The 15,390-nt window shown below is 40.3% G+C and overlaps 3 protein-coding genes across 6 annotated transcripts in view; 2 read left to right on the forward strand and 1 right to left on the reverse strand.

The window, feature by feature from the left end:
* Positions 1-15,390, reverse strand: part of LRBA (LPS responsive beige-like anchor protein) — a 765,281-nt gene that overhangs the window by 318,237 nt on the left and 431,654 nt on the right. For all 4 annotated transcript variants that reach the window (XM_030816230.1, XM_030816232.1, XM_030816231.1 and 1 more), the window contains 2 exons: positions 11,887-12,033; positions 9,240-9,376 (listed from right to left, as the gene is read on the reverse strand). In XM_030816230.1, coding sequence (XP_030672090.1) covers positions 9,240-9,376; positions 11,887-12,033 — 284 coding nt within the window. The remainder of the gene's footprint in view (positions 1-9,239; positions 9,377-11,886; positions 12,034-15,390) is intronic.
* Positions 312-2,772, forward strand: LOC100586881. The gene is made up of 2 exons (XM_003257795.2): positions 312-578; positions 829-2,772. Exons 1-2 carry the CDS (start codon positions 423-425, stop codon positions 1,165-1,167), a joined length of 495 nt encoding a protein of 164 aa, XP_003257843.2. The 5' UTR covers positions 312-422; the 3' UTR covers positions 1,168-2,772.
* On the forward strand, positions 3,256-5,906 carry MAB21L2 (mab-21 like 2). The gene has a single exon (XM_003257793.3). The coding sequence runs from the start codon at positions 4,240-4,242 to the stop codon at positions 5,317-5,319; it is 1,080 nt and encodes a 359-aa protein (XP_003257841.1). The 5' UTR covers positions 3,256-4,239; the 3' UTR covers positions 5,320-5,906.

Here is a 15,390-nt window from a genome sequence, read left to right on the forward strand (position 1 = left end):
GAAGGTTATGGACTACCTGATATCCAAAACAAAAAATTCAAATCACACCCTGAATGTCCTCCTTCCCTTTTTAGGAATGTCCTGCAGCCAGCCCAGCACCACAGCTCTGGGCAGAAGCATGCTGATGTTGGCACTGCCTAAGCCAAACAAACAAGATGTTTAACAGTCAAATAAAATGTCCTGCAGCCTCCCTAATGAATTTGTCAAGGACCATCAGATTTCGCACCCCCTCCTTTGCCTCATTAACTCAAGTATGATGAGACGGATTATAACAAGAGAATACGGATGAATCGGTCTGAAGACTTGAAGTGGCTTTTAGCCTCTAGAGTTTCTTTCTCTCACTTGGTCTCCTTTAATAGAATATAGTATCTCCTGCAGAAGGAGCTGCCAGTTCGTTTTAATACACCATCAAGGAGCTGCTGATGGACTTCTATACTAACATACATAAAAGCAGAGGTGACAGGGGCTCTTCAATTACAGCCTCCTCGGATACCGTTTCCCCCTTCAATTATTCAACCAGAGGAAGAGAGGACCGCAAAGGCGCAGCTGAAGCTGCTCTTAGAGCAGAGGCAGCCAGAGTGAGTTGGGGTGGAGGAGGGGGGAGAAAGAGAACCAGCAAGAGAGAGCATTATTTGCTGGAAGTGTTTAAGTTTATTGCTCGAATGATGTTTCTAATTAGTACCACGGCCATAAATTAAAGTCGCCTTTGTTTAACTGATTTATTATTTACTAGAGCATCTACCTAAGACAGGGTAAATTGGTAATGAATTGTTTTTAAATCAAAACATTTGTAACGTTTTATCATCCTTCGGCCTCTATATGTAAAAGTGGAGAAGCGTGGGGGCAAGGATGCGAGAAAACTTAGCCGAGCTTGACAGAGCCGCGAGTGGAGGTGCTGCGAGGTGTCCGGCGAGTGGTGGCGCGAAGGTCCGCGCGACCTGGGCCGCCCCACCCGAGAGGAGAGGAGAAGGCGCCGGACTTGCGGCGCGGCGGCAGAGCCATGCGAACCAACTCCGCCAGCCCCGAGGCTGTTTGCAAACACTCACTCTCGGGAGCGTCGCGGGCCGGGCCATTCGCGAACCAGACGCAACGACGAAGCGACCACCTCGAGAGTGGGGCGGGAAAGCTCCGCACCCTCTATCCCCGCCACCAGTCTCCGCCCAGTAACTGCCCTGGGAGAAGCAGCCACGGAGCCCCTCCCGGCCAGTCGCGCTCTCCCGGCAGCGCAGTGCCCTCCGGCCCAGGCAGTTCCCAGAGCGCCGGCGAGGCCTCCCCAGTTAGAGCCGGGCTCCCACACGCGCGAACCCCGAGGGCGCGAGGCCTCCTAGATCCTTAGGCGGCGAGGCGTTCCGGGACGCACGCGGCCTCCCGGGAGAAGGCTGGAGGTCAAGCCGCCCGAGTCTCTGCCACTCCAGATAAGTTAACTAAAGCTCTGGAGTCCGAGAGTCGCGAGGACACTTACTTCTGACTGTTCTTCCTAATCCCGGGAAGACAAACCCTAAGCAACAAATCCGAGATAGTTTTTTTTTAAGCAAATATTCCTTAGAAAGGGACTTATGGCAACGAGAAAGGAAGGGTGACAAACTGCCTGTGGTCCGCACCAGGTATGTAAGAAAGAACCAAGAGGCTCAATTGTCTGATACCAAGTAGATGGAAAGAAATTAACTTCCCTATGCAATTCAATTCAGGTTCACCCGGCCGGACTTTAAGAGGGTAAGTCAAGCCCTCCCAAGGGGTTTTGAAAAAGCCGAACTACCAGGTTTCTAAAACGAAGTCTTCATCCAAATGGACTCATAGATTTTTATTTTTATCGCATAACCCAGGGCTGGAATATAACCTCCCAAATCAAACTAAAAATAATCACATTTACCTGAAATACGTTAAAAAGATTCAGAATCCAGACATCTTAGGTTCATACATAAACTGTCAATATTAAGCAAATCAGAAACAATGTTCTAGCTTTTTTTTTCACCCAAAAGTATCGAAAGGCTACAGTGGGTACAACTTATTTAGGATAATACATGTACTAAAAGCACATGCATGCCTTTCATTGAAATGCCTAGGGAGGAGTGAAGCCATCTGTGTAATCAATAACAGGCTAGTTATAGATTTTTGTGGCAGTGAAGTCTTTTAAAAGCAAGAGTCAATTATGAAAATAAAATCATTTTACAAATGAAACTCTGTACCTGTACCCCCTAAGAATACAATCACAATTAGTTTTACAACAGTAACATTTTAAGAAAACTTTAGGTTTACATCATTTACTTCCCTTGTTTTTCATTAAGTTTGAAACAATTTTAGTAGCTTATTTTAAAAGTATATCCTACTAAGTTCTACGACATATAAATTTGCACATTTCTCACAACTTAGATATTTTCTCTCTCGTAACTAGTTAATTCTTGTAACGATAAAATAATGGTATTAAATACATGTGAATCTTAATTATGAAATAATTATCAAACAAGGTGCTTGGACTAGTTTTCGCCCTGCCCTGTTTTTTAAACAGCATATCGAAATTACTAAAAAGAGATTTACAAACCCTCACCTTATATCCACTCCAACCCCCACTGGTGCACATATACAGCAATTGCTCTGATTCTTGGCAACAATGGGAGGGGAGAGGAAGAGAAAGGAGGAAGACTTTAAAGGAGGAAAAAACCTGGAAAAATTAGGTCCTTTCCCAGATTCCCCTTTCTCTTCCCATTTGCCTTCAAGCCAAAGTAATTTTGTTACAGTTTGCACCTTCTGCTACACAATGTTGATAGAACCATTAAAAAAAAAAGTGAACCTTTCTGAACCACTGCTACTCTCCCTCGCGTTATTCCAGCCATCTCCAGGAGAGTCCCTTCTATATAAACTCTTTTTCTTCTTTGCTACTTATAAGAGAGGAGGATAAAGAGGAAGGGCTGTAAAATGTGTGCAAGCATTTGACTTCCATTATCTCTCCTATTTTCTTACTTCTCTCTTTACCCTCTTTCTTTATCAAGTGCAGTGGTGGCTGCTACCGTTCGCCAAGCGTGCCTGTCTTCTCTCTCGGATTGGCTAAAGCACTGACAGCTCGGATAGCGATTGTAGGAACTGAAGCTCCACCCCCTCATGATGGCCCTGGGACCATTCATAAACTAAATAACTCCAGGAAACAGCGAGGGAGAGAGAGAAAGAAAGAGAGAGAGACAGAGAGAGAGAGAGAGGAAAGAAGAGAGAGCGAGCACGAGGAAGGGGGGAGGGGGGAGAAGCAGGGGGAGAGCGGGGCGAGAAAGAGGTCGGAGGGGAGAGGAGGGGGAGAGACGACTCAGAAAGTGGAATCTGTACAAGCAACCTAGAGGAGGAGAGGGAAAACCCTGAATCGTTATAACTACACCCCAGATGCAACGCAAGCAACGACTTCGTCACACTAAAACGGATTTTGTGAGGGCCAAAAGTATAAATTACGAAGCAGAAATGATTATCAAACAACTTCCAGCGGTTTGCACCTAAAGAAATACAAGAAGAACCCACTACAAACAAACAAACCCAGTCCAAACAACGCCTCCAGTAGGAAAAGAGGAAAACTGCGACAACACGACCCCCCGAGAAGAGACGAGACGAACACGCTGAGACTGCGGGGCGTCAGCAAACCTCCAAGTGCAAGGCGGACTGAGTTGTACTCCGCAGCTCTCTGGACATTAATTACCTCCTGCACCATCCATTTGGGGGAGGGTGAGGAAGAAGGCACTCACCTACACTGAGCGAAGAAGTCCTATCAGCGTGGAAGAGAAGTTTAAGAATGAACCACTGAATGTTTCGCTTTTATTTTTAAATTTACTTTGGCACTTAAAAAACCTCATTTCCAGATTTCTGGGCAATCTCGGCTGCAGACATCTAAGCCTAACCTTTTGGTATCCTGAGTTTTTTCTCTCTCCTCCTTCCTCATCCCCGCCCCGCTTCTCTCGCACACGGTCATCTTTACACATCAAGAGAAAGCAAAAAGGTTCCAAGAGGTACTTTTCTTTTTAGAAAATCACCTTTTCTCCCCAATTCTTCTGCAGAAGAAAAGAGGTTTCGAAAGAGAGAAAAGGAAAAAACAAGCCGGCTACGGTATCAGCCGGTCAGCCCAGGTGGAAAACGAGAGTGAAAGCAGGGCTTAACCCGGAGCGCACCGCCTCTTTCGAAAGCCGCCGGGCCACCACCAGTGCGTGAGCCTTGGATCCCTCAACGTATTGCGAGACGCCGGTGTATAGCCCGGACCTGTGCCCCAACATGATCGCCGCTCAGGCCAAGCTGGTTTACCAGCTCAATAAATACTACACTGAGCGCTGTCAGGCGCGCAAGGCGGCCATCGCCAAAACCATCCGAGAGGTCTGTAAGGTGGTCTCGGACGTGCTCAAGGAAGTGGAGGTGCAGGAGCCTCGCTTCATCAGCTCCTTGAGCGAGATCGATGCCCGCTACGAGGGGCTTGAGGTCATTTCGCCCACCGAATTTGAGGTGGTGCTCTACCTAAACCAGATGGGCGTCTTCAACTTCGTGGACGACGGCTCGCTGCCCGGCTGCGCAGTGCTCAAACTGAGCGATGGGCGGAAGCGGAGCATGTCTCTCTGGGTCGAGTTCATCACGGCGTCCGGCTATCTCTCAGCGCGTAAGATCCGCTCGCGTTTCCAGACGCTGGTGGCCCAGGCGGTGGACAAGTGCAGCTATCGGGATGTGGTCAAGATGATCGCGGACACCAGCGAGGTCAAGTTGCGCATCAGGGAGCGCTATGTGGTGCAAATCACTCCGGCGTTCAAGTGCACTGGGATCTGGCCTCGAAGCGCGGCACAGTGGCCTATGCCCCACATCCCCTGGCCCGGCCCCAATCGGGTGGCCGAGGTCAAGGCCGAAGGGTTCAACTTGCTCTCGAAGGAGTGCTACTCACTGACCGGCAAGCAGAGCTCGGCAGAGAGCGACGCCTGGGTGCTACAGTTCGGGGAGGCAGAGAACCGCCTGCTGATGGGCGGCTGCCGAAACAAGTGCCTCTCAGTGCTGAAGACTCTGCGGGACCGCCACCTGGAGCTACCCGGGCAGCCGCTCAACAACTACCACATGAAGACGCTGCTGCTGTACGAGTGCGAGAAACACCCACGAGAAACGGACTGGGACGAGTCGTGCCTGGGCGACCGGCTCAACGGCATCCTGCTGCAGCTCATCTCCTGCCTGCAGTGCCGCCGCTGCCCTCACTACTTTCTGCCCAACCTCGACCTCTTTCAGGGCAAGCCCCATTCGGCCCTGGAGAGCGCTGCCAAGCAGACCTGGAGGTTGGCCAGGGAAATTCTCACCAATCCCAAAAGCCTGGACAAACTATAGGGTGCTGGGGACTGCTTGAAAAGCGACACAAACGGGCGTGCTCTCTCAGACACACGACACACAACTCAGCGATAAACAGCAGAAACTCTGGACACAAACTTTTATGTAAGTCACCTGAAATAGGAATCCGGCAGAAGACCTTCGTTAATTAAGAAGCAAACAAAAAGAGAGCAACCCAACCAAAACAAATCACATTCTTGCACAAAAGTGATCGTTTTCTTCCAAACAATGTGAATTTAAAAGGTCACACAAAAGAAGCAATCGGGCTCTGCCACCACAAAATGAAACCCAAGGTACATTTTCAAATCAATGTATAGTAGTTTCCCCTTTTTCCTTCTTTCCCCCTATCCTTTTTCTCTCCACCCCATCCCCCTCTCTCATTTCGTTTTGCTTTTGGTTGCCTGAATGTTGTCACCAAGTGAAAAAATTATTTAACTATATGTAAAATTTCTCTTTTAAAAAAAGTTTTACTGATGTTAAACGTTCTCAGTGCCAATGTCAGACTGTGCCCCTCCCTCTCCTGCCTCTACCCTCACCCTGAGCTGTCTTGTTGAAAACAGTAATAAAAACATTACGTTACATTGTAATTGACTGTGGATTGTTCTTAAGTGAAGGCAGGTGAGATCACAGTTTATAATTTCCAATGTAAAGATGTGACTTGAGGAATCAAATGCAAGAAGCTTCCACTGGAACTGATTTGCAAAATTTAAAATACAGTACTTTTGTAGAATTGACTGTATAAGTTCCCACACAAATCCTTAGAAAATAGAAAACACTAATTTTACTCAACTATAATATATATTTGTTCTGTAGATGTTAAGATTAAAGGTAACATATACTTACTTCACACTTGGGAAAAAAAGTATGAAAGAAAAGATTTTGATCCTAATTTTTAAAGTAGAAAAAACTTTTTCATATTAAAAATTAAGGGGTGTGCTTTCTTATGCCATAATTTCAAAAAATCCAATCTGAATCCGATATACAAAGGAAATATTTATGGATTTTTCTGAATAGTTAACAAAGTCAGTTGATACTTTTCCTTCAACCGTTTGTCCTCTTCAAGCTTTGAGTAATAAAAATTTAACAATTAAATAAACCACAACAAAAAATACAATGGTTATAGCAATAATCCTCTCCCCAAGCATATGGTGATATGAACCATTCAGATTTATAAATTACTTCCATTTTAAAATGGCTTAGTTGTAAATTCCATAATTATGATTATTTTAATCAAATTTCAAGAATTATTCTGAAACTGCTTATACGCAATTCAAACAAAAAAAGTTTTCATACCATTTTTATAACCAAAGAAAAATTATTATTCCAGGATTTAGAAATAGGAAAAGAAACTTCCTCCTCTTTCTGTTTTTCTAAGGTAACAAACCAATATACTCATTTCAATGTTTCCGCTTTAACAAAGGTTTCTTTTTAATGCAAGGGAATAACTGATTAGAAAATAAAATAGTCAAACAGAAAGTATCCCAAAGGAATTGGTTTGTCTTGTTTAAGTTGAAGGTAACTATATACTCCATTCGCTATGCTAATGGTGAGACACAGGTACAGAATATATGTCAGATGTTACCCTTTAATATCTAACATTTATTCTTTGTATTAGCCCAGTTTTTAATTTATTGAGAAAATGCACAAATGAGAGGTGTGGAGAAAAATGTTTTTAAAGGCAATTTTAAAGATCAGAGGAAGAAGTTTGAGAGGGGGAAGGGCTGTATGGAGGGATGAGCAGCAGGATAGCAGAATAGATGAAAAACAAGAAAGCCACTCAGGGGTCTGAAGCCTAGTTCACTTGACAAACAGGCTTAAGTTGTGTAAGATTCCTTGGTAAAAACAGTCCTGGGTTAAAAATATAAACTTTGATCCTATCAGTTCTGAAATCATCTCCACTCTTTCAACTCAACCTCTGTTATATTCTAGTCGCTCTTCCTGTATTCCTCAGAGTAACATTAAGTGGCTCAAACACACAAATTCTTTTAAATTATAAAAACCAATTTATTCTCTGGGGAAAATGTTCTGAATTTTAAAAACATTTTCAAACAAACAGTAGGTGCTTACATTTGCACAAAATGATTTAAAGGAATAGTGTTTAGTTTCAAAGATAAAAATATCTGTAAGTGACCATTTTTCTCACTCACAGAAGTATTTACAGCAGTAGACATACATCTCCCTCCAAATATTCCAGAAAAAAAGTTTTTAAGTCTTGACAAAAAGAAACAAAAATATCCCCAATTCAGCATATTTTCTTCTTCCTTATTTATTTTAATGCAGGTATCAGTTAAAAAGGAAAAACACTGCAGGAACATAAATGTCCTCATTTACAGAACACCTTAAAGCATTAACATCTATATAAAATTAAAACTTCTCCAAGTAGCTGACTGAAAAATTGTTTTTAATATAAATTGGCAGGAGTTTTAACTTCCAGAATATAAGGAAAGTTGCAGTGATACAGACCATTTCTTCATTGGGCCAAAAGATCTCCATATTTCACAAGCAACAAGAAAAAAATAATTTAATGATGCTGTACAGAATCAGATCAGAGAGAGACAAAACTTGTAACTTCTCTAAAAGGAGCAAATAACTTCAGATTGGCAGAGATTCTAATTTTCAGAACAATTCATTAGACATCTTTAAATTAAATCAAATTTTAGGCTTTGCTCTATATGTGTTTAAAAGCATGATAGAATATCTTGAATTAAATCCCAGTCTTTCTTACATTCAGAAGTTACCAGAAATCGGAGAGTTTAATTTTGGTAACCTTCCTTTCCTAAAGAAACTAATGCATTTTCAGACATTTCAGTCATGGGACAAAGTAGAAAAAATTTTTAATTGATAGAATTTCAGAATTAACAAGTTTTCTCTACATTGGATTAGTTAACTTATCAAGCTCAAAACAATCAGTTTCATACAATCTACCAAGTCCTGTCTTAATAAAGGCAGCAATATTGAAACAAAGTGCTGGAAATATGCATAAGACAAGATATGATTTGTTCGTATAGTTTTAAATAAAATTATAATATTTTCATCAAGAGCTACTTTGAAATACTTCTAAATCATTCAGATTTAATAATTCACATGATTACAAAATCAAAGAACCTTTTACCAATAAACTCAAAATATGCGTATGTATATACATGTACACACACATATGCTATCAGCCTGCAAAATAAATTATTCCACTTTTTAAGCCACCTTTTTCTACAGGTTGCTTATTTTGCCCATTTTTAAAAGAAACTGTTTCCTCTCAGAGCAAATTATACCATTCTTTTTCTTGAAATAAACCTAATTTTGGTTTTTATGACTGTGCTACAAATGTTTCTTAGTAAAAACAAAGTTGCCAGGGTCTGAAAAGTAATGAGAAATACATTTTAAAGGGGAAATTACATTTTCATTTAAGAATAGAAAATTATGCAGTGCCTTGTAAAATCTATGATAGGTAATGGGAAACAGAGGTGTCTCACACACACAAAACATGCTTCCATGCACGACAGAGTAGTAAGTCATGGGGACAAAGCAAGGAGAGTGATTTATTGGCATCATATCCAGAAAACATAAAGGCTAAACAAAATAATTCCACTCTCAATCTCACTGAATTTTGTATCTTAATTCACCCTTGACCCTTTGAGGCAAAATATATTTATAGACAATGTTCTCTGAGGTTCCTTCCCCTGCTCACAAAGAGCTAATGATAAATGCCATTAAGTAGAATTTGTTTTTGAATCTAAATGAACTTCAATAATCTAACTAACTGATAGGGAATCATAAACTAAAGAAGATAATGACATTGCATATAAGCCAAGGCAATTTAGAAGAAATTCAAACTAAGCCTGTCAGATTTACCAATCCCAATCCTATCCAACAGCACCCACCATCCCATCATAAGAAAAAATGAAACCCCCTCATCTTCTCACCTTGGGGTCGATTTTTTTGAAGTTAGGATCCTCTTCATCCACCTCAAAATAGAGTTCGGAGGAGGTGACAGAAAGAGTGCCCTTTACTACAACAGAGGGGGCCACAAGCTGAGCTGGTGTGCTCAGGCTAACAGGACCTGCCAAAAGGAAAAGACAAACCACACAAGTTGGAATGACATTTTTCAAAAAATCAAATTCAACCAGAAATTGTATTTAATCTTTTTATTCTCACGTCTAGTACTGAACTGCCTGCCAACTACTTCTACAGTTAAATATTCTGTCCACCCCAAATCTTCCTCTGAAAATGCAAAGTCAGGATTCTCATACTACAAGATCTATAACAGGCGGTTAATGATAAAAGTAAACTAGGATGCAATTCTTTTACAGGGAGTCTGCAAAGCTTTGGTCTAATCTCTAGGTAAGAAGTGGCTCTGCCTAAATAAGTCCATCCACATTCCATTTAGAAAACAGGCCTCAGGCTATCTAACAACAGGAACAACAACCAGGAGCAAAGAAGCCTCAATAGGCTTCCAAGGCCAGGAGTTAGCTTACAGTACGGTAGAGGCATGACTACAAAAAGATCACTAGCTTATTAATGAAGTGGGAAATGTTAAACCATATTTTCTGATAGAGATTTTATGCCAGCTTGACACAAAACCTCTTCCATAACAACTTTACCCCATCAATGACTGGTAAAAATACTTCTTTTCTAAGCCTTCCTTTCTACTGTTAAGTATTGTTCAATGCTTCCAAATCTAATATTAGTGTAGTTCAGGGACTCTGGGAGTAAACAGCTGGAGGGTGGGTTTCCAAGTGAATGAATTTTTATTGGAATAATCAAATCTCCACAGGGCTTATCAAAGAGACAAATCAGACTGCTACTGAAAACAATAGATTCACTACAGATAGAACAGCATAATGTATATTAGAGCTAAATATAAAATATGAACTAAAAATGTTACGTGTGTGTGTGTGTATACACACACACACACACACACACACACACACACATAGAGAGAGATCGACGTAGAAAGAATTTGAAATTCCATTGTCAATTCCTCACGGTATAAATCCTATAGGGGAAGAAAACAGCATAAGAGAAGATTGGCACTTATAGTTCTGAATTAATATAGTGCCTATAAACAAGGTGGGCCTATTCAGGTAATCAATGGGTGAATAAGTGTTTCAAAATTCAGATGAATTGACATTTCCATCGATTGTTAGAAGGGTGATAGTGCTTAATCTCACATCAATCTTAATGTGTGCCAGTAGGACAATAGAAGGGATGCTCTGCGGAGATCAGAGCAGGTTTTGCCCTCTATTCCCAATGTACAAATACATTGTGTTTGCAGATGGGCAGCGGATAGCTGCAGAACAGCCATGATTTCCCAAAGCTCATCCTTATAAATGGATGAAATAAGAAGCTATGTGTTCTTTTGCTGTCTCCTTTTGCCCTCTGTACATTAGCATGTAATACTGAGAAGAAATAACATTTTTTCAATCACTCCCAGACATTCAATTACAGGGTAAGCAGACAGCTGCAGGAGCTAGGGCAGCCTAGGTCCTACAGAAGACCCCTGACAATTTCCACTTCATTTCTAACCTACACCACTTTATTAGTGCGGATTACTTCTTAATCCTATTGCCATTGTCAAGATTATATAATTAAACTCCCCTTTCACCTCTATTACTGTATGAATGTATTACTAGTAGCAAGAATAGAAGCAAAATAAAGGAAGAAATGGGTAAATGGATGTGAAGGAAAAGACTACAGAATAGCAGTATCTACCTTACTCTCCACTCCTACCAATTAATTTTATTTTACTTTATAGAGAGGTTTACAGTTATCAGAGAAGATACCATCTTCTCTTTTTGCTCTTCATTACCAAGTGGCATAGTAGCACAGGTTGCAGATATGTCATCAAAAGCAAGATTTTTAATGCCTTTTCTCTTAAAATTGTCAAAATGGAAAACTATGTAATTTTCACCTATTGAAATTATAGAACCTTTCAGACTTTCTTCCTTGAGGGACAGAGCCACAGGTATTAAAGTAAAAAAGCCATTCAATGAATGACTAAAATTTCCGGCTAAACAAGAGAATTTTTCCCATAAGGGATGTAAAACTGAGAATCTGCAGAGTGCAAATCAAAATTCCTACATCAGGCAAAATACGTGAATGTTGTGAAAAGCCATGGCATTCTCGGAATTGATTTGAGAGAGTTACATGCATATACAGCATATTCACTAAGACCTGTATATCAAAGCAAAGAGCTTCTGTCCCTCCAAGCTTTATTTACAAAAAAAAAAAACTGGCAGAATTTTACTTACAGTCCTACTTTACAGAGATTTGGTAACTCCTATGGGATGGGCAAAGCAATTTTGTTCTTTTGTTGCTGCTTTTAAACTTTTTTCTTTTTCAGTGAAAATTATTCATAAAAGAAAAAAATGAGGAGAGTAAGAAGACTGAATAGAATAGAAAAATAAAGGAGAAACGGTAGAAGATAAGGGGGGAAGTGTTTGAAATAACCAATTAATGTAATTGTGGGTATAAGCTTGGTAGTCCTAGTGGTCACAGCTGAAAAAGTAAGTAATTAGATGCTTATTGTCCCAGAGGTAGCTGAAATATCTGCACAACCACCAAATTTACCGGCCAGATTCTCTAAATCTTTCTCATCCACGGATGACAGAGTATCATCATCGCCTTCCAGGAGGATCTCGTTTTCTGAGTTCTGATTTCCTAAAGCCTGACTCTTGATGGACTGTTTTCCTTTAGCAAGGATATCTTCATCTGTGGCTGAAATGAAAAGGAAACAAAGCTGTCCATCAGCTCTGGGAAGAGCACTTCGGCAGAGGGGTAAGGGCTTAGGTAAGGGTAGGTGGCCAAAGATGGTCAATCTTTTATACATAGAGTCAGCTACAGTGGAGAAAGTGATTGGGATGGCACACACGCCTGATCTGACAAACTCGATCCCCCAACCTAGTCTAATGTTACCCTAAACAAGCACCCTAATCCCATTAAATCTGACCCCTGCACTGCTCACCAAACCATTTATTTACTTATAGTTAGGGTAGGAGTGGTTCAAAAGCAGTACTTTTTTTGAAAATTCATTAATAGGAACAATCAAAACCCGGTTTTGGAAGCAATATTTAACAGCAAAAAAATAAGGACTGATTCATTCCTCCAAATAATGTTATACTGACAAACATTTTGGAATGGTTGAGGAGTGGCTGTGGAGGAGAATCCAGAATTAAAAAGGGTTAAAGCTAAGAGACATCCACAAGCCAGTGAGGATTTAGGCCCAGACACTGAAGCCATATCTGACACTAATAAGAATACAGCAGCTCCTCAAAGCTGCAATCCCTTCTTTATCTACCCTCCCTCCTTCCTTCCTTCCTTCACATTACCCTCGTCCACATGTTCACACATACACTCACTCCTCCGCCCTTTCGTCCCTTATACAAATACCCAGGAGCAAGGCGGTGTGGAAACTAAGTGGAAGCTCAAACACTACCTCCCCTGCATGTTTAAACTAAAGGGCTAAGGCACCCCGGGGGCAAACATAACAGAAAGCCTGGGATGAGAGGCATGTGGGCAAGGGGCCTCATGCGGCCTGAACTGGAGCAGCCTGTGGAGAGCAGCAGTACCAGACTCAGGCACTATGACAAGGCAGCAACTGCAGGCGGATGGAGGAAAAGAGAACACCACATCTAGGGAGGGAAGAAACAGCCCTGCAGAGCACCTACACTCAACAATGGGATCTGAAAGGAGAGCAAAGACACAACTGAAAGTGGAAAACCCTGAAATTCAAAACTCTGATTCAAAACCCACATCCTTCCAGGGCGCCTCCTGTTGTTTTAAGCAGCTTTCTCCTTACGACAAGCAGGAAGGCAGATGCTAACTTCTGAATTGTGATTTGTAAAACTTCATATGTGTATCTTTTCCTTATTTTTTTTGAATGGTGTCATATAAGGGAAAGTTAAGAATCTTCACCTGACCCTCCTGGCTTCCAGCTAGATAAATCCCAGAGGTAAAGCACCTGATCTACCCAGGCTGCAGCTTTTGATATGGAAATCAGATGGCTAGGGTTTTGGTTTTTTTTTTTTGCTCCACTGCAGCTTCTGCCTAGGCATAAGGCCCAAACCCCAGAAAGGATAAAGCAGTCAATTTGCAGTAACACACCTAATATGTATATATATCTATATAATTTATTCTACATAGTTAACCTGCACATGTGTTACCTGATTTGGCAGATCAAAGGTTCTTAGGGTTTGATAAGTACGTTTACGGATGATGTTAAAGGTAAAAGTTTTTTTTTCTCATATTTATTGCGAAGTCACCAAGTATACCATTTATATACAATACTTATAGTGCTACTTAAACATAGGAGTTTTCTATTTAATAAGAAGTCATGGGAAGAAGCTTTCTATATTTACCTTTAAATACACTCTATGGGTAAATAAAATCTTTCATACAGGCTGCATTGTAAGCTACATACATATGACGGTCTGGGCATATGTTTGAAAAGATTACTTTAGTGGATCTAATTAAAGTGGCTTTATTTAATTTTTATTTAATTTTTTTGAGGCAGGATCCTGCTCTGTCACCCAGGCTGGAGTGCAAAGGCACAATAACAGCTTACTGCAGCCTCTAGGCTCAAGCAATCCTCCCAGCTCAGCCTCCCAAGTGGCTGGGACCACAGGTGCTTTCCACCATGCCCAGCTAATTTTTTAATTTAACTTTCTGTAGAGATGAGGTCTTCCCATGTTGCCCAGGCTGATCTCGAACTACTGGGCTCAAGCAATCCTACCACCTCAGCCTCTCAAAGTTGCTGGGATTACAGGCATGAGTCATCTCACCTGGCCTATTTTTTTTAAAGGCTAAAAAGAAATATACTTACAATTAACCAATAATTTTTAGAAAAACAGAAGTACGTTATAAAATCAAATACTTGAAATCTTATATTTCAAGTATTTATAGTTCCTTACTGTAAAATCAGAAACACCGCCCTGAGGCTAAACAAGATCTTTTGCAATTTGCTATCAACATTATTAAAAATATATTGGCCACTGAGAAATGCAAATGAAGCACCATCTTCTAAATGTTTTTATAAAGTAAATTATAATAAATTATTATTTGCCAGTTAGATTTTAGTACAGAATCAGTATACCACATTCTTTTTATTTCTTGGATTTATAATTCCTTCTTCAAAGCAGAAATATTAATAATAAGGCTAATACTACATATCATTTTGCATAAGCCAGGGAGGTGTGTTAAAAATACTTTACATAGCTAATTCATTTAATTCTCATAAACCTTCTCCTTATTTCTAATTTTAAGATAAGAAAGCAGGCTCAGAGAGGTTACATAAATTGACCAAGTTAACATGCATTTGACAATTAGAGTCAGGATTTAAAAACAGGCAGCACGGTGCCAGAATCTGGGCTCTTAACCACGATGTCATATTAGCTCTTAGATGTAAGAAAAAGAAAGAAAACAAAACAACCACTGTTTAAATATGAATGTGTATATAATTAATTTTTTTTTACTAATTCTTATGTTTTTCATAGTGCATTTTAAAAGGTTAAATCAGAATAATAATCAAGAACAAAAAATATTCATTTCCAAATCTAAAATTGATGAACATGCCAAACACATCAGAAACAACTAAACACCCTGCTCATAACTTCCTCTGATTATTGCCATACATGTCCTAAAGTACACCAAGCTTATGTGAAAGGAAAAAAGAAGAAACCTCTTTAATCTGCAAACATTTACAAAAAAATGAGAGTCCCCAGTGGCAATATGTAATGGTTTAAAATAGCTCAAAAAATAAATTCACATTCATTTATAAATGACCACGAAAAATATAATTATCCCTTCCAATTGCAATTTAAAAATTTTTAAATACGTTCTAATCATGCTGCCTATATTAAAACACAGTAAGGTAACTTCTGAATTAAAGTTTCATTAAAAATTTTACATACTATAGGTGTACTGTATGCATACACACACCCACTTTAATTTATTTATTTACTTATTTTTACAAGCTCAGATTCTGGAATTGTTCAAACTCCACTGAAAAACCTCTTGTCATGGAAAATATGCAGCTTACTGATATTTAGAATGGTTTTCCTGTAATTAACTCCCCCT

Source organism: Nomascus leucogenys, chromosome 7b (genome assembly GCF_006542625.1).
Source record: "Nomascus leucogenys isolate Asia chromosome 7b, Asia_NLE_v1, whole genome shotgun sequence".
Classification (NCBI taxonomy): domain Eukaryota; kingdom Metazoa; phylum Chordata; class Mammalia; order Primates; family Hylobatidae; genus Nomascus; species Nomascus leucogenys.